The sequence below is a fragment of the Pollachius pollachius genome (assembly GCF_949987615.1).
Source record: "Pollachius pollachius genome assembly, chromosome: 5".
Classification (NCBI taxonomy): domain Eukaryota; kingdom Metazoa; phylum Chordata; class Actinopteri; order Gadiformes; family Gadidae; genus Pollachius; species Pollachius pollachius.
In genome coordinates, this window is record NC_136938.1 from 25,492,577 (window position 1) to 25,512,422 (window position 19,846).

The 19,846-nt window shown below is 43.4% G+C and overlaps 2 protein-coding genes across 3 annotated transcripts in view; both read left to right on the forward strand.

Moving 5' to 3' along the window:
- The window catches only part of iqgap1 (IQ motif containing GTPase activating protein 1), a 33,838-nt gene extending 30,929 nt beyond the window's left edge, over positions 1–2,909 (forward strand). Inside the window, exons 34-37 of the mRNA XM_079737166.1 lie at positions 266–432; positions 808–921; positions 1,170–1,278; positions 1,437–2,909. Coding sequence (XP_079593292.1) covers positions 266–432; positions 808–921; positions 1,170–1,278; positions 1,437–1,550 — 504 coding nt within the window. The 3' untranslated portion in view covers positions 1,551–2,909. The remainder of the gene's footprint in view (positions 1–265; positions 433–807; positions 922–1,169; positions 1,279–1,436) is intronic.
- A 229-nt stretch (positions 2,910–3,138) lies between these two features.
- crtc3 (CREB regulated transcription coactivator 3) overlaps positions 3,139–19,846 on the forward strand; it is a 34,439-nt gene continuing 17,731 nt past the window's right edge. The window contains exons 1-5 of one of the 2 annotated variants that reach the window (XM_079736435.1): positions 3,139–4,385; positions 7,160–7,270; positions 8,531–8,653; positions 13,347–13,408; positions 18,175–18,237. In XM_079736435.1, coding sequence (XP_079592561.1) covers positions 4,254–4,385; positions 7,160–7,270; positions 8,531–8,653; positions 13,347–13,408; positions 18,175–18,237 — 491 coding nt within the window. In that variant the 5' untranslated portion in view covers positions 3,139–4,253. The remainder of the gene's footprint in view (positions 4,386–7,159; positions 7,271–8,530; positions 8,654–13,346; positions 13,409–18,174; positions 18,238–19,846) is intronic. The other variant, XM_079736436.1, reaches the window with a different exon arrangement.

Below are 19,846 nucleotides of genomic sequence, written 5' to 3' on the forward strand. Positions count from 1 at the left end.
TAACGTAGGGTCCTTATATCCTTGGATATAGGACACAATACACGTAAACAATAGGGAAACAGGCCAGGAGGCTAGACCTGAGCTGATATTAAAACCCTGGTCTCAAGGGTTACCCGTTACTAATCCCCCATTGCAATTTGTGTGTGTGTGTGTGTGTGTGTGTGTGTGTGTGTGTGTGTGTGTGTGTGTGTGTGTGTGTGTGTGTGTGTGTGTGTGTGTGTGTGTGTGTGTGTGTGTGTGTGCGCGGTGCGATTTCATCATACAGGACATCAGGAATCAACGGCGGTATCGTCAACGCAGGAAAGCTGAGCTGGTGAAACTGCAGCAGACCAACACTGCCCTCAACTCAAAGACCAAGTTCTTTAACGTGCAGATCGATTACTACAACCAGTACATCAGGACGTGCATGGACAACCTGGCCACCAAGGGAAAGTAAGTGGATTGAAACACATGGATTAGCCAATCAAAAGTATAGATTCTCATTCGATTACATAATAAACAAGTCATTAAAAAAAACAATGCCTCTGATATGTTGCCAGCACACTCACGGCAAGTTATTTATATAACCATGCATCTTAAAAGCCTCATCCCTGGTTTAAAAATAGAAACAAAAGTAGTAAAAGTGTTTTATGTTAATGTTGGCTGATAAAATACCGGCGTATTGTTGTACGGTTAGGAAAAACCTGATCTATTGGTGAGGAGGAACATCAATCGGCCCCAATTGTCCATCTACTAACCAAGTCAGAAGCATAAGAAACAAGTGGCAACGTATGATAACGTGTTTCTCCCACAACTCCGTTTGTCAAGGAAATCGGGCGAAAACAAGGGAAAGAAGACCAAACAGACGTCCATGAAATACAACGCCCAGCGTCTTCACGAGAAGGGCGTGCTGATCGAGATTGACGATCTGCAGACAAACCAGTGAGTTCTGCTTCCATCAGCGAAGGGCTTTTCGAGAACGTTGCTTAGAGATTAACTGCTGTTATTGTTCTCTGAGACTAGCAATCCCACTCACCATGGGTTCGTGTTTTCAGTCAAATATATTTCGTTTTTAGGTTTGTGGTTCATGGTACTGAATTGAACGTGACCTCTACTCCTGGTATTCAATATGGCTTTTAGCCAATCTTTGTATTTGTGTGTCGGTTCATAATCATCTCTCCTCATTTCAGGCTGAAGAATGTTATCTTTGAGATCTCTCCGTCAGAGACAGTCGGAGTGTTTGATGTGAAGGCAAAGTTACTGGGTGTGCACTTGGAAACGGTACCATTACAATATCAGGTAGGATATCCACAAGATTATCTATATTTCCATCTCCATTTCCAGACCAGAATTTCCTTATCAAGTGGATTTGACTGGAATAAGCAGGAAATGAGCTTGATTACCTCTGTCTTGGAATAACAACATCCACCTTGCAATCTTTCCATGGTGCCTTTCAGGATCTCCTGCAGCTGCAGTATGAAGGCGTGGCCGTGATGAAGCTCTTCGACCGGGCCACCATCAACGTCAACCTGCTTATATTCCTGCTCAACAAGAAGTTCTATGGGAAATAAAGGAAGTTGAGAGACCATCTAGAGACTTACAGCACATTCCCTAAAGTGGATTGCTAAAAAAATTGCAATACTTTCCATTTATGATTCCCTCTGCACTTCTTGCATCTGCATATGCAAATGTATGTGTATTATTTTGATTAGGTGCATCACCATATATCATTTATGATTTTGTTGCTGAGATTTTGATTCAAGACAATTTTTGAGTTGTTGTGCTAAGCATTGCAAATATTTTGTGCATGAGCTTTGATTGCTTGCAGAATGATGATTTTATGTGGGGAAAGAAAACAAGAAAATATTTTTATTTCACTTTTTCAGCCGGAAGTTTAAGACCTTATATCTCCCACCCTCCCCAGTAACAGAGTGCTGTCGTACTTCACAGCAGGGCTGTAGTACGTTTCATTATTTCTCCAGCTCGTCCTGCATTTGGACTCAAGCTATCTCCAGCTTGTCTGCCGTAGATTGTTTTTAGAGCTTTTTTTTTTTCTAACAGAAAAAGGCATTCGAAAGGTTAGTTTTGAATAGTTGTGCCAATAATTTGTGGCACTCTTAAAATTCTGCATTTTGTATTTAATTCCGAAAACACTAGTGTGTTTATATTCATAAATATTTATTTCAAATAACTTGCCTACTGTTTCAGTATGGATTTTTTCAGTTTGAATTTGCATCTGATATCACTGCCCATGGCCATTTGACCTATATATTGGTTGATCTTTGACTCAAACATCTCTACCAGCATTTTGAGACAAAAATATGCCACTTCTGTCTCACACCACCAAAGCTTTCCTTCATCTTTCATCTGGCAAAAAGTGAAATAATGTGTCTTGTCCCTTCCAAAATAGACTGGATTTGGTTCTGTTTTATTGGCTTTCCCCATTAAGTCTGATACACCGTTGTTGAGGACTTCTACTCTGTACTACATTGGATTGGCTATCATTGTCACTGACCGGAAATTAACTTTGCTCGCGCATATTTGTTTTTATAATGTAATTCGTCTAGCAGATTCAGCAAACCAGCCATTATTTATATTTTGTATGTTGTCAGTCTACAATAATATGTAGTGAATGTTAATAACTACAGGGACAGAACATGTGTGGGAGTCTCTTTCGACCATGTGCAGTATTATGGTTCAGTATGCTGGTTGGTCCCGTAGATGCAAGTCTATACTATTCTATTTGTACTAGAGTTTGGACTTACTTCAAAGGCCTTTTTAAATAGCTTATTTGTCGATTTAATAAAATATATTATATTTTCTCGTAGACCTCAAATATGGTAAATACTTTCGAAGTGCTTTGTTTTCCCTGATTAACAGTCCATTACTTGTATTTTTATCTGTTTTAGAATAAAGCTGCCAGATGCCAATGTGTGTTTTCTGTTCGGTTAAAATACATTACACCGCACAAGTTAGTTTACTTGTCCAGTGGGAAGACGAGGTTGAAATGCATGTACCGTTGGTTTTGTTCTAATAGCCTATATTTCAAACCTACCCAAGAAGGCCCTTTACTGCCACCCTGTGGGAACCTCGGGCAGTCTATGTTTATTTTTTACGAGGTTACGCTTGTGTTTTTCATGCAGAAGAGTATGAGGAAGCCAGGGAATCTGGCTGCAACAAACCTAGTGAAGCGACGAGCAGTGAGACAAATATTATTTTTATTATAACCCCCGGTCGAAACTTGGCAGAAGCAGGGATCATGGACGGATTACTTCAACTATTTTGCGTTTTTTCCCCTTAGTTTGTTGGATTTTTTTTTTTTTTTTTTTTTTTACAGATTAATACGATGCATCCGTTGTGTGTGGATTAATTAAAGACTCGTATCGTGGAGCTTTATAATACACTTGCTTGTATGTGACGGGATCAGCCACGAAAGGGAGCACCGTGTTACTTTCAGCGGGGGGGGACCTGCAGTCGTCCGCGGCAACGACCTCACGTCGGTCTGACACTTGTTGAAAAGCCAACCTCTGCCTCAACGCCTCAGATACTCGCCACTTAAGCCGACAATATTCACTTTAACGACAGTTTGGACGATGCATTTCGGTGACAACACATGTATACAAAGCGACTCACGAGGCTAGAGTTCCTTTTTGGTTGTTGAGTTTTGCAAAGTGCGTTTGTGGGTTAAAAACAAACAAACACACACACCACGGTGGCGGCTCTGGGACTGACAGTTTAGCTAAGCTAAGCTAGCCGCGGTTGTTTTCTCCCGGGCTGTTAGTGACATTAACGCCCCGCTAGGACCCCGGCAACACGGTCACCCAACAAGTAAAAGTGTCTGCGACACGTAGAGTGTATCGGTAGTTTATTCGGAAAACACAAGAGTTGTAGAAGTGACCCAGCGTATATAGCTGCTCATACAGTTCGCCCCCCCCCCCCGTACACTGTTGTGATTACGGTGTAGCTCTAGCTTTAGCCACAGCGACTCTCAACTTTCATCAGAGCAACACTTAGCTTAGCCGCTAGCCGCCAGACCGCCTGGCGAGACGCTCCGCAAACTTCATCTTGACGTTACTCCGTACCCGGGAAGCCGCCCTCTTTCTCCGGCCTTACCTCGGACCGGGAGAGCGATGTGACGCGCGTTTACTACCCCCCCGATGGATTTACCAAAACCTGGTTTTAGTGTGGTCTAAAAGCTGGACTCAAGACGGTTTCGTGTTTTTTTTTTAGTTTCTGAAGTAGCTGGGAGTTTTTTAAAAACTGCGGCCCGCACCATGTCTGGATCCCCGGGCACAGGTGGCTCCAACCCGAGGAAGTTCAGCGAGAAGATCGCTCTGCACAACCAGAAACAGGCGGAGGAGACCCGGGCTTTTGACCAGCTCATGACGGATCTCAACGTCTCCAGGGTAAAGATCAAGAGTTGTCCTCCTGGTTCTCTGTGCATCATGTTCTCTGCTTTGTTCCAGGGAACTGTCTGTGTTTAGATTTGTTAATTGTGCTTTATATATTCTCTTCGAGATGTCAGATGATATTGATTGTCAAGTGTTGCGTTTCAAGTCAACCAATCAATCAATCAATCTGTCAATCATCAATGTCTACGGGATGCGTTGATGTTTGGGGGAGAGGATGTGCACCTATGAGACATTGCCCCCATATTCTATCTGATGAGGTGATATGGCACCTCATCTCCAGGTAAGACTGGTGCGTCTGTTGTCAGATGCAAATATGATTCCCACATTTATGCTGTAAATCAAACGGCGCTGAAGATACTAGACCCTGACCGAGGCTTTGATTATAACAACTTTGCACTTGTTGGCCATTTTTTGTTGGGGAAATGTACCTCACAACCCACCTCTCTGAGCCGCAAATTCTGTCCCTAAATTGTGTGTGTGTGTGTGTGTGTGTGTGTGTGTGTGTGTGTGTGTGTGTGTGTGTGTGTGTGTGTGTGTGTGTGTGAGACAGGCCCTTATTTCCGACCCGTTACACATGTGTCACTACACTGTTGATGATATATAAATCACACACTTTAAGTCCATAGCTTGGCTAAAAGTCCTTGTTGAAGATATTGTGATGAATTCGGATAGTTTGCATGCAAAACCTGGATGAAAGCATTAATGCTTTTCAGTTGATTATAATTATAGGGCGCACACATTTATTTTCAAAAACGTTGTTTGCCCTGTTTGATGGGTTCCCATTAGAGAACTGGGATGGCATGCTCCATACCATTATGTACTGCTAATGGTCACAGCGATATCATGTTTAACTTTGTAACGAGTTAACAGCATTGCTATATGCGTCGTATTTCACGATTCTTCGCAACTTTCAATATTTTAATAAATTGTAGCCTCCCATGAAAATGGTTTGGTACATCATTTCAATAATATTCTCTCCCAAGACTATATAAAAGGTACCATTCATGTTATTTTCATACCATCATTGGCATACAGTGTGTTATTTTTACTAGAGGGCGTTCTGACTGGCCAGTCATAGAGGATGTGGTTTTGAGGTTCTACCGAATTAACTTTGCCATAAGGTATGAACTGTCAGTGACCCTTGCAGGACAGAATGGCCCAGTGAGTGACTGAGTGCAGGTATAGAGGCTTGACAGACGTGCAGCCCGTCTCTTCCAGCAAACCACTGTAATTTGAAGTAGGCTTTCTGTTCTGGTTTTCTCCTTGAACACAAACCACCCGACTGGTAAGTGCCTATTGTGAAACATTCTTATTTTTGGACGGCTGTGGTGGAAGAAAATAATGCCTGATTACTACCATAATAGTATTCATGAATCATATTTTGTTACAAAAACTATTCCTGAAATTTCGTCCTAGGGATTGTTGTTGTTAAAGTATTTTCTTGGATAAATGAAATGGAAAGTTGATAAATGGCTGAATGCCGGTTTAAACAGAATGATTTTGCATTTTAGTGTTCTCTTTGAACACAATCTCTGTCTTGGCTGTGTGTACAGTGCATGCAATCAAATCAAGGCATCAGAAAAAAAAATATGACAAAGGGGAGACACAAGTTCACATGCACTGTTTCCCAATTATTAATGGCCTTAGTTAACCAAAGGCCAAAGTAGAACAAGTCCTCACTTGTTTACTACGAGTTGATACCTGTGACAACTGATGTAGAGTTATATATTGCCAATTTCCTCGCACGCTGATGATGATAGATGCTAATGGTAGGTGTAGATATTCTTTTTAACAGTCCTGTGTCCCATGCCAATCTGTGATTTGTTTCCCTTACATATGTATTCACATGCAATCAGAGTGTACCAGTGTGCCTATTGGAAAACAACATGGTTACAGCAATTCTTTATGAACTTTGCAAGTTAAATATCATCTGATACCCTTGATCACATTGTGGTATACCAGTGCCAAAAAGAGAGAGCCTAGTAACAGAGCATGATTTTGATTAAAAAAATACCTTTGGTGCTCTCACCCTGCATTTTTTTTTAGCCCCCATTGGTCAGAATTTGCTGGAAGCAATCTTAAAATAAAATTGGCTTGTACAGATTCACAGACAACTGGAAAAGAGATATTTTCCAGAAAAAAAAATACTCTTTTCCAGATTGGTCATTTTCTATTGGCTGTGCACCCAACCTCGAGGGAGTGTGAAAGGGGTCACACTCCATCGCTCCCTCAAAGCCCCTCAGAAATGCTGTTATGGACCCCAAAGTGTCAATTTCCTTTTCAGACCGCTCAGATGCATCTTTTGAATCACGTTGCTGAAGTTCTCCTGCTGAAACTGGTGTTGAGCTACACTTTAATCTTCCCTTTTTTTGACCTATTTCAGAAATCTAGTCATCACATGAAAGGCAATCATTGGTGTCTCGGTCTCGACGCACTTTGCCTCATGTAGGGAGCAGCGTGGTTGAAATTTTAAACACTGATAGTGTTCTATACACGCTCCAAGGTGTCGATACAGGCAACCGAATCAAAGAGAGGTTCTGAAAAAAGCATGGGAACAACAAGATAATAGATGGTAATTGACATATTTTTCTGTCTCTGGATTAAGGCCGTTTTGTAATAAGAGTGGAAGGCCAATCTCTAATCGGCACCCACCCTCCTGTTCCATTAGAAACAAGCCTTAAACAGTCACCGCGCTCGGTTAGAGAGTTGGGGATAAAAACAAAAGCTCGTATTAATGCGTGTTTGTGTTTTTTGTTCTGACGTGGCAGGTGCAGTTTCAGAAGATCCAGCAGCTTCGCCTGTCTCAGACACGGGCCCCATACTATGGCGGATCTCTGCCCAACGTAAACCAGATTGGCAATACCAGCAACGACTTCCAGGTGGGTAACAGCCCTCGCCAACTGCGCTGCATGGACTGTTCTAGTGCTCCTTCGATAATGACATCTCATTGGACACGCCCGACAAAGTTAGTGTTAAGAAAATAAATACAAAAACAAAGAAGTCTATGTGATGGCTAAATCCAACTAGAACCGAAGCCCCCGCTGTATAATTCCGATCCAAACCCAAGCCAAGGTCTTGTTTTCAGCATTCGCCTTCTCAAGGCCAGTTGCATCTGCCCTCAAGAGTCTATTCAAGTGTTTTCTAAACTCCTGGCAGAAGAACAGCAGATCAGTGTACTGGACCTTCAGAAGTGCAAATTCGCCCACCCCCTTGAGGCCATTAAATAATTCAGATGGGGTTTTATAAAGACTTTGGCAAAGACAGAATAGTAGATCAATGCTTGGCTCTGGTTGCATATCTTTCCCAGCCCCTCTTTGAGAGGCGTAGTGCTTGTAATGCTCTTATCACTGCAGTGCTTTGCAATAGCTGAACACCAGTATCTGTGTCAGTTCTCCGAGGAGAGTACACAACCAGGGTATAGAGGGGCCAGGTAAAAGTCCCCTTTTTGGGCTGGAAGAATGGCCCTTTGAGGCAGAGCTGTGATAGTTGCACTATGACCGCGGCGCAGAAAATCAATCCCAGTTGTTAGGCAAAGTGGCTTTTAAGCTGTGGGATCCCTTATCCTAATGGGAAAGGGAAACTCCTTATTCTGAATGGCCGCTGGATTTCACTCTTTGGTGGAGTACAGAGTGTGCAGAATAATGGTCCTACAGTGAATGCCACAAGAACAAATGGCTGATACATTTGAAAACATGAAGCTGCCTTTGCGGTGTATGTTTTTGGATTGTATGTATTGTTTTACAAAATAATACAAAACTCAAACTGAATCCTCTCTCACAGTATCAACCCCTCTGAATTGAACGCCTACCTCTGTCTTATGTCTCTGTATTGCTTAGGCTAGATTTGATTATATTTTTCATCTTTGCAGTAGGGTGTTGCTTATTAATTCTGAATGATAATATATAAATGTAATTATTATAATATAATAATTTATAAAATATATATATTTATATTTTTTATTTATTCTGAATTTAATCACCCTACATAACCTTGCAAGAAAAGAAAGAAATGGCGATTCCCATGAAAAAATATTGAATATTTTTTTTGAGTCACAACTCGCACTGCAAAGCCCATCTGCTGTACAAGTCATGTAAGCCTGGGAGATCTGACCGCTGTTCGCCTGTGCCCCCACTCCCCAGGGTGGCTTCCCCTCAGGGCTGGACTCTGTCAGAGGGACCCGTCACCATGGACTGGTGGAGAGGGTCCACCGGAACCGCATCAACTCCCCGCTTCGCCGGCCCCTGGACAAGCACGGACGGCAGATATCCTTCACACACTCGACGGCAGGCAGGCCTTCTGAATTCACAGCGTCATAAAGAGCACACCTTGCTATGTGGATGTTATCAAGGCATCAACAGTAATGTCAACATGCGAGTGGTTGTTATGGTCATCAGTTTGGTGTGTTGTGTTCTGTGGCAGAATGGACTGGGATGCCTGAGTTAAGGCCCTGGTTTGAGCTATGTCTATGATATTCCCCAGTATAGGGCAGCTGTATGGGATATTGTGTTATTGTGAACTGTATACATTCGCAGTGGTTAACAGATTCATGCCAACGTTGTGTGTCAATGACGATGACAAACTCACTGTTTCTACATAGGTTTTAATTACACCATTGCTCTATTTTGCAATGAAAAATCCACTGTTTCTCCATTAAGAAACACGTCTTGATTACACCAGGGCCCTCTGTTGCAGGTGTGCGTCAGTCAATGCTAGTAGAATGCAACAGGCGCGCAGTCACCCTGGCCTCCCTTCCCCTCTCAACTACGTAGGCATCCATTATTAAAGTAATGTCGCTACGACTTCCCCATTAAGAAGCATCGGATTGAGAAATCACAGCATCGACCTTTGGGGATTCCACATCCACCGCACAGCAGTATTAACAGTTCATACTGCTGTGCAGCAGTATGAACCGGTGTGTGTTCGAACAACGGGAGCCTTGTTGTTTGATCCTGTTTGAGGTGTTGTGGTCTGTTGTTTGACGCCCATATAGCAAGTGGAAGACAAGCATTGTGCACAATAGTTCTCCTCAGATTGCTTAGCAATAGGTTCCCTGTAATGAAAATCGATATTGAGGGTTTGTGATTTGTCTATAATCAGCCTTATCTTCCATTCCTATATTTAATTTTAAGTGTCAGAGATTGAGATGAGGATCATTTTGCGCTGACTCACAATGCTCTGTGAACTGTTGGAAGAATTGGTTATTGTTGCGAGTCTTGTATCACTTTTGAAAGGTTTACATCATGGGAATATTTGTAAATATTTCCTCAAGACAATACCGATTGTATCGTCTTTAGAGACCAGATTGGCTTCATGGTTGAAGAGTGTGCTTCTCCTGTTAGTTTGGCTAGGAGCTTGGCCATGTTGCAACACACGGTCCAGACTCTAGACTGACGTGTAGTAAGCAATAGGACAAACTTTGTGGTTTATTGTTTCTAATTTGAATGGTAGTCCACTGCTTCGGTCCAATGGTTCCCACTATGCCCGGCACAGATCCAAAACATTCCTCACTGGTGAACGACTTACAACTACTCCACCGATCAAATCAATGGAGGCCTTTTTTTGTTTTCGGCAAATGTAGCTTGCAGCCCACCACTCTGAGTTGGCAGAAATTTCTCCATAAACTGTACGAGAAGTGTGTGTGTGTGTGTGCGTGTGCGTGTGTGAGAGAGATTTGGGTGTAGGCTTAATTCTTTGGCACTGGGGATTTTCCTATGGAAGTCGGCTTTTGTTGGAAGCCTATAAAAATTGTATAGCACTGTATGTGCGCAAAGGCGAGCACTGCAAATGTTCTCAAGAACATCCATTTTTGCTAACTTTCTTTTCTATTTTGTTAACTCGCCACAGATTGTTGGCACATCTCAGGGCTTTCTCTTGTTTTGTTTACGGTCGAAAGAGCATGGATGTTGCCTGATGTAAGGCTGAGTGCAGGAGCGCCTTACTCAAATTACAGTCAGACTTTGCTTCATGTTTGGTAGTAAGAGAGACAGACACACACAAAGCCATGTGACGCAATGCAAAACCGACAATCCTTGAATTCTCAGCCGAAGAGTGTGAACATGTTATTAGTCACTCTTTTTGCTTGTGTGCGCTCAAATTTTAACCGGCTTTCTGTCTTGGGAAAACACAGTCCACCTGTCTGGTGACAAAGTAGTTTTTTTTTTTTTAGAAAAACACAAATTGGTCAGTGCAGCATGTAGTCTCACAGTGAGGCGAGGGAGGCCGGGCCCCAGACTGTTTGCCCAGTCGAGCTAGGGTCATGCTCTGAAGGTTTTTTCTGTTCTGTAGGCAGCATATGTCCCTCACAGTGGAAGCTTGTTTTCTTGGTTGTTTTACAATTTTAATCGGGCCAAACCAGACAGCTGGTGTTCTAGAAACTTCCTTCGTCCCTCTGTCGCTTTCTGAGCAAATGTCTTGTGCTTGACATTTTGCTGTACACTGGCATTAAAATGAGGCTGGTATTATTTTGTGAAGTCGAATTGTAATGTTTAAGACATTAAGAGGATTTCAGCTTGTACCAAAAGTGCCATCTCTTACAAAATGCTTGTTGCAATTAATATACAATAACCTTACCTTAACATTAGATGAGATACATATGTGTTTGAGGTATCAGTATACCACAGCTCTGATTTATTTTAATCAGAGCTGTTAAATTGATATGTAATCTATATATCAATTTAAATAAAGGAGTTTTTTCCTGATTGTCCATTAAAAAAACAAGACTTCCTTAGTGGTTTGAATATTTTGAATTCAACCCCCCAAAGCTTGGCCACATGAGAAACACTGACCTCAAATAACCCATCAGCTATTGTTGTTCCAAGAATGACGTTTCATAGCATAGTTGTGGCCTGATTGTCTGAGAATGTTTCAGCCTTTAACAATGATCGTGAATAGTACATCTTCTTCATAACTCCCCTGGGACTGGCTAGTTCCTGGATAAGCTCTTGTTGTGGTGCCTATGCATTGCTTTGAGGCTCACGTTCAATCTATGTTGCGTGGCCGTCATCAAGACACACCGAGTCTATTCCTGTTCTCGGGAAGCACGTATGTATCAGTGCCCGCCTCTCGCCATCACGGAATACTCATTCTGCGGCGCAGGCCGTCCGAGTGGCCGAGTGACGCAACGTTGGCTCCAGTTCTGTCACAACTAGCCTTTGTCATTCTGCCATTAGTCCGGAACGTTCTATCTTGGTGGCCGACTGTCAACCGCCAGCCGTCCACCATCTCGTGGTCATTAGAACTGGTTCCATCTGAAACCAGGTTCCCTAGCGATCTGTCGGCACACTGACGCTAAGTGTTACATAGCTTTGGCGTTTGTGTATTTTTGGACTGTGATGGATCTGGGTTATTCGCTTCAGTGTTATAGGTTTTCATACATGCACCGAAACAGTATTCTGGTGGAAAGTACATTAACGTTTTTTACATTTAGGGCATTTAGCAGACGCTTTATCCAAAGCGACTTACAATAAATACATTTTTCAGAAGAAAGAGAAAGAGAAGAAACAATATTGCTGTCGGTACAGTTAGGATGTTCATAGAAACAAGTGCCAAGCACTAACAATCGCCAGGTTAACCCATTCCCTGTATACAACAAAGCTAGCTAGGATAAGCTAGCTAGCTAGTATCATACAGACAACGTAGGCATCAGGCCCTTCCGGTCTGGTGTCCAGACATGGCCTTGTAAGAGTGGCGGGGGACTGTGACGCATTTGAAAATGTATGAGTAGGAAGGATATCCGGACTGGAGCAGGATATGGTGCGGTGAATGGACTGAATATACGGTCTGAATGAAGGGGAAATCATGAACCAGAAGCTTGAGGCAAGCCTTGAAGAAAGCCTGATGCTTCTCCTTTTAACCCGAAGCTATATATATATATATATATATATATATGTATATATATATATGTGTGTGAATATGTCATGTATTTTATATATATATATGTTTACGGGGAGCCAGGGTTTACATTGTAAATGGAGTTCTCACTTTCAGTAGAAATACAAATGTTTGCAACAGTTAATTTTCTTAATCAAAACAATTATTTACTCATTATCCTCCTCTATTTTGAACCAAATATATGCCATCTTGGTCAATTGAGCCTCACAGAAAAGAGACAAACTTGAAAGATTTCTCTTTCAAGAATGTTTCATAATTTATTCTACTGTGGTGTCAAACGTGGTTTGATCTACAATCATAGTTGTGCAAGAATGCATCACGCAGTGATATAACCTGTTTGACAAGATTGTTTCATTCGCCCTGGCGTAAACATAAGACTCTGTGTTCTACACAGCGTACATTTCTCTCTTGGGGAACAGGGATACGGAGTGGTTTGAGGGATAGGTCGTGATGGCTTAGCCCTACCAGATGTGTCATCAAGGAGGCAGTACCATGCACTAGCACATATTTCTAATTTATCCACAGACAAACAAGAGCTTGGCTCCCGAAACACGATGACTTAAGACGGCATGGAGCCGCAGAGTTCCTCTCTGGGCTGCAGTCCTACCCTTGCAGAGACAATGTCAGGAACTCTCTGCAGGCATTCCATGCAGGAAGCATAATGCTTTCATTGTTCCAGTGGCTCTTTCAACAGTGCTGCTATATTATTCACACTATTATTCACACTTGCCTTCCAATCGCCGTTATAAATGAGAACATCCACTGACACACATACATAATAATTTTTTCTCTCGCTCGCAACACATTCAAACTGTAGCCTGTGGACTTTTAATGACAGGCCTGTTTGTAAGGCCTCCATTCTCTGATGTGGTTGATTTGCGACCGCACAGATTTTGGTTTTGCTCATTACATATGCCTTGATCTCTTCCTTGCTCTCTGTGTCTGTCCTTCTGCCAGTTCCTTGTATTGCCACCTGATGACGTTAATGATGGAATCACTGCGCCTGTGTCATAAGAGAAACGCTATGTAATTAGTGTACAGTGTGTTTCTTTAACCAAAGTCCACATTGAGAGCTCTCCGTACGCGACGGCGTACCTGTCCCCGCCCCCGGACAACAACTGGAGAAGGTGAGTGAAGCCTGCAGCCAGCCCCCCAGATCACCCTGCCATCGCAGCTGTCCCCTCGCTGTTTGCTGCTTGTTTACTGTTCCGTGGTTAATATGCAGCGATTCCTTCATCACCTGTACTCGTCACCTAACCCGAGGCAGAACCCCGGTTCGTCTGACTTAATGTCTAAAGTGCCAAAGCCAATGCATCCCCTTTGGTTTGAGATGTGTCTGTTGTCCCCCCTGATGAAGCTGCTCTGTGGTCCCTGTTCAAGGTGTTTAACAAAAGGTGTTTGACGGCACCCCTTTGGTCTAAAGGTCGGGCCCCGGAGCCATCGTGACGTTGTCATGTTATCCCTATTCCTTTCTATTTTTTCAGTTTTTTTCGTTTTCTTTACAGTGTCGAAATCATAGAAATGTGTCTTGATGACTGCCAGTGATAATACACTTGCCGCTGAATACATAGTGTTGGCCAACATCCCCTTTTTTCCACTGCAGCTGCCTGGCTGCACCTACCCCAAGCAGTCGTTGTAATTACTGGATTTGCTTTCCTTTTTTTTTTTTTGCTTGGTGTTTACAGGGGAGTGAATTATAGCTCTGCAATAAAGGAGCTGCCAGGCCCCTCCCCTGGCCACTCTCTTCCCCTCTCGCTGCTACCTCTCGAACCGTGTGCTGAACGGCTGCCTGGCCTTCCTCCACCGTGCGGGCCGTGTCTCGTATCCTGACATATGTAGAGCACACCGTACGCGGGAGGCCTGCCAGCCTCCGTGTTGGGTGTGCAGGAACATGACCGCAGAGGGGAAGAGAGTGCGGTACACGCCCTGGGATCATTGTTGTGCTAATGGAACAGGTTGGCTGCCACACCTGATGCAGACATCAGGGCGCTCAGTGTGGGCGTGTTTCTGCATGGCAACGTGTGAAAAACTGACCTAACCGTATCTTCCAATATCCCCTTCCGGAAGTCGTTAAACGTGCGAGTCTGTAACCTGTTTTGTAACCTGATTCGTTGGGATTGCCCGAGACAAAAGCGGACACTTTTGAAAATGGATATGTTTTTCAGGTTTGAAAAGAAAATGCTCAATGCGGGTTAGTAAAGTAGTAAAGTAAATCTGTTGTATGCATGAATGAGGTAATAACGTTGTTTAATCCATTCTTTCCTCCCTGCAGATGAATCAAATATGAATATTTGAACCGGTGTAATTACCTATTCATAACAATGTAGGCTGTGCCAAATAATGACACATGCATGTAATCCAAACCATTCATGCTTAATGTTTCCTCGTTTTGCACAAGGTTAATTTGTTTTCACTATATACCATTTACAGTTTTGTATGCACTTTAAAGAAAAACAAAGTGCAATCCAGAATTCACAAATGAATGTGTTCCACTTGCGGCTATCTCTATTTGTAATCTATCCGTCTCTCTCTCCCTAATCATCTCTATCCCTGCGTGGCTGCCATCCGTTATGTCATGCCCTCGTAGGCCAAGTCTCCTCGGGAAGCAGCCTGTCTTCCCAGTGTGTAGAAGGGATATGCCCCCCCTCAGTGAGGGCCTTTGGCTAACGGCTGTCTCTCACTGGCATGTCCTACTACTCCTCCTTGGCCCAGGCTGTAAAAGTTGGTTGTCAGTTGGTTGTTTGATTCTTTACCGCTGGCTAAGGAGGTTAGTTCAGCCCTTAGCATCATACCTAGTATCAGCTACTCCAAACACACTGGCTGTTTCCTGGCTTGGTTGATTTCTGGGCCGTGGGCGTGCGTATGGATGTCATAAGACATCAATAGTAAAATGCAGTTCTTCTGAGCTTGATCCTTGGCTACAGGCATGGGCAAAGGGCAATGTAAACAGAATCCATTAATCGCAGTGCAATGTTTTGCCATAAATTAATTAATAAACATAGGCCTAGGAAATTAAAGCCCATGTGGCTCGGCTATCAGCAAAAGGCTGTTATTTCTTCAAATATGCACTTTGTTTCCTCCTGACTGCATGCATGTGTTCAAGCCTATTTGTAAAATGATGAGTGTCTCGAGAATGAAAATTCCATCTTCCCACGCCTCAAGAGAAGATTGAGAAGGGGAAAAAGTGCAAGTTTCACACAGACTTTGACTTATGTGTCTCAATTGAAAGCATATTAAATAGCATAAATAGCATATTGAAAATACTGTCAATACATTGTGTGTGTGTGTGTGTGTGTGTGTGTGTGTGTGCTCCTGCATGGAGATCGCTGAAAAGTGAATGTTCTTTCCTGGAACAAATCTCCAGCCCTAGTGTCCCTGCAGTGGCAGATTCCCTGCAGCATTCTCTCTCAGGAGAGCTGAGCAGGAAGTGTTTATATCCCCGACCACATCTTCCCTGGATTACGACCAGTTCAACCCTGGAGCGGAGCCACAAATCCTTTTGAACCCTCTCAGCGTATCCGCTACAATCCACGATACTCAGCGGGAACTCGCCACTGCATTTAGTTCCCTACAACCGGCTTATTCTCAAGCCCTGTGAGGGCAGCCGTAAATGGGTGATGGCGGGTTTTTTTCAGAGGCAAACATCACTCTGTTCCACCATGGCGGGTTCCTTTTTGACCCGTCGACGGTGAATGTTTGTGATCGATTGATCCCGCCCCCCGTGGCTCCAGCTTCTCAGTGTTGATGCCGATCCGAATGCTCAGAAGACTGACCGCTCAGTGCTCTGGTGCTGTCAGGCATGACAGAAATGTAGGGGGAACTGGGCTGTTCACACAGCCTCTAACCTCCCTGTGGCTCAGCAGTCTGGCCCCGTGTGTTTTATGGTCTGTCCAGCTCTAGGAGGGTGGTCTCTTTATTTTATTTGATATATTTTCCCCCTCTTGATGCTGTGTCTTTGATGTTACGAGGAAGCCGTGACTTTATCTTTGCATTCGTACGCAAGCTCGGACTATGAATGGTCTTGTTAGCACACAGTATTGTGTGCTAACACAATACTGAACAGTACAGTATCACTTATTTGCCGTGGCGTTTTGTGGATCTGGATGCAAATGGCGCCAGATTAGGTGCTATATGATCCTAATAGAATCACAAACCTGAAATGAACGGTGTCATCCTCCTGTCATTACCTCGCAAACATTAGTGTGGTTGAAGTATACCTACACTAAGTTTGATTTGTATATTAACCTCAGAAAACGGTGAGAGCACTAGCAAGATTGAAATGACTTTCAACACATTACGGCGGTCTGTAATTTCCCATCTCAGTCTGCTGTGTGTTCTGGATCAGTAATCAGTCTGGAGTAGTTGGAATACATGGGGAAAGTCAAGAGTGTACTGCCCAGGCCTGATTACTCACTCCTCAGGGCCTAGACCTCAGCTTGAACCCCCAGCCTGTCCCAGAGGACCCAAGCTGTGCCAGGTCACCCGGCCTGGGTCGTAGTCTTGTTCCAAGTCCCACGTTCCTTCTCTCCCTCTTTATCCAGCTTTCTACTCACCTACCCCGGGGACCCAGTACCCAAATCAGACGCTCCCTGGAGAGGACCCCGGGGAACCAGCGTTCCCCGGGGGGGAGCCCTGCCCTGGGTCTGCTGTAGGGGGGAGGATTCAGTGGTGTTTTCATCTTGCACATACCCAGCGGACTCATTTCAACCCTTAAATAAACAAGACGGTCGCCCAGACAGCACAGCGGTTCAGATCCCTGTACTAATGGGCTCCGCGTGTATACAGCTTCTTCATGGATGCCCATAATTTCTCCCCCGCGTCTGGGCTCACCGATGACAGCACCTTTCTTTCATAGTAAGGGGTCGACGTTTGTTGCCAAAACTGTTTTTTTTCCCGGTCACCTTCCTTTTTTGATGTTGAACGCCAGATGACAAAGAGAGTTTAAACGGTTAGCTGAATTTTTTTCCCATTCACGGTGAGGGAAGGCTTTTGTGTCAGTGACAATAGTAATCGTATATTTGATGTTTCTTTTTTTTATCGGGTATGAAAACCACTACCTACGTCTTTCAGACCGTTCGTTATGAGAACGAGGAGTCCTGCACAAACATGTGGTTTAGCCCAGGAGATGGGCTCATGTCCCCCACACGCATCATCTTCCTTCAGACTGAGCTCTGCATCCATCATGACCTTATTCTTTATTTTTCACTCTTCTTTCATTGCAACACGCATCTGAGAATTCGACTCGGCCGCGATTTGAACGCCGTCGTTATTTGGTCTCTTTTGAGTGCCTCAGCACTACACTTGTTTACGCAGTCTCTCCCCGCTGCACGCAAACCCCTGGTGAACCATGATCCTGCTCACACTTCCCCCCCTTCCCATTGGGAGAACAGCTTGTAATGAACTCCAGGGATACATGTTCCTAAAGGGTCCCCTGCTGCACATTTCCTGGTCCTCACACTTCATGCTTTGTTTTCGTGTATTTTTATTTGGATTTTGGATTTCCTTTGGTTGTTGCCTTTTTGTTCCTCTTAAAAATGTCAAGGGCTGCATAAGACACACACACACACACACACACACACACACACACACACACACACACACACACACACACACACACACACACACACACACACACACACACACACACACACACACACACACACACACACACACACACATTTATATATATATATATACACACACACACACATATACACACACACACACACACACACACACACACACACACCCCTCGCCATGCTCTTTTGTCCTCTTTGTGCACTCTGGGATGGAAGTGAGTCCTGTCCTTCGGCTTCCACCTCTCATTCACTAAATGTCGTTCTTTTCTCCTTTATCTGTGTCTGTGTGTCTCTCTCCTCCTGTGTTTTTGAAGGGATCAGCAGACATGGACTGAGGAGAAGCGTCCTGGGTTTAGATTAATATCGCAACTCAACAGGTGACCTATGGCCTTTCATCTCCTCCTCCATCGGTGTTCCTCACTTTATCTGTCGCTTGTCGCGCTTATCTCCCGTTCCCACCACCCCAGAACGGCCCTTTCTCTCTCCTTTTGCAATCTCACTCTTTTTTTTCAATAATTTACTGGTTAATATATCCTCTTGTAAATCCCCCTCCTGTTCTTAACATCTTGATAATCCCTCCTTCTCTATCTTGGTGAAGAGAACGGAAGACTTTGAGTGGTCCGCTGTTTCACCGGAGTCGTTCCTCTTTCTCCCTCCATACTAATCAATAATTCTTTCTGAATAACCCGGCCCTAGGATGCAAGACCTGCTTCTCCTTCACATCTAACCTTAAGGCACCTCATTCCCATCGGCGTCATCTTTCCGCCTACCTAAGCCTACTTCAGTCTTTTCAAGTGCCCGTCTTTCAGAATGTATATGCCTCTGCATGAGATTCTTGAACAAGGTACAAGGAAATCACGGATTCCTTTGCAATCGATCTGACCAATAATTGCAGTAACTAGAAATATTCAACTCTTCTATTTGTATTCTGAGTTGGCCTCTTTTGGAGGCCAACTCAGTTAACCTTATTTCAAATAAACATGTTAAGTCAAACACCCGCTGATAGCAAATAGCAGAAGAAAATAATAGCTGGTTCCCCTTGTGGCTCCGCCCAGGTCTCAGTGCTGTTGTAAGGGAACAGTAAGTGCATCACATGGACGTTTGGAGAGGGCCTGGGCTGCATTTAAGCATACATGAAGCCCTTGAGCCCTAATGGATGGTACTAGAGAAGACCTGAGTGTGTTCAGTAGGCCCAGATCCTCAAGAGCACTATTGAAACCATGTGTCATCTTGTTGCTGGGGTTAATTGTCGGTTGGTGATCGAGAAGCTTCTGACTTACAAACCAAAATATAGCATGGCATTTTTAAATGAAACGATGGCTTTGGCTGAAGCCAAACATAAAGAAAATATGTGATTAACGTTTAACAGATTCATGCTTGTGATATGTTGGACGTTCTTATCCAAGCCTTATTTTATTTCTGTCCCCAAACTTGTTTTGCAATTCAAATACCAGATAATGGAAATATCTTAACTGAAAAACAGACTTGTTTAATCTTTTTCCTAATGGTTTATTTACATATTATTTAATTTTTGCTTAATATTTGTACCATTCATTCCCAAAATATTTATTTCCATAGTAAGATCAATGATACTGTCACTGATTATCTCAGGTTGGGGATCTAATTTAAAGTTGTGACCCTGTAAAACAAGACCCTGGTATCTCAAACCAAACATGCTTCATCTTGACCATTATAAAGAGAATCCAAGTTATTCCTAATGATAAGAGATGAGCCTTATGTCTTCCTGCATCTGTGGTTTCCTAGAAAGCATGGAATGACTTGGCTGCACTTTAGGAAACAGTGCTATCTCCAAAGGCAGAAGTAAAATGCTCCAAGATTGGAGTTATGTAACCCTGATAGGGCCAAATGATAACAGACACCCTACAGCACTAAACTGGCTCACTTTCAATCAGAAGGGAACCGCAATCTTGTTCAAATAAAAAGGTGTACCAATGTGTTTGGATTTAAATTCCAACAATAACTCTA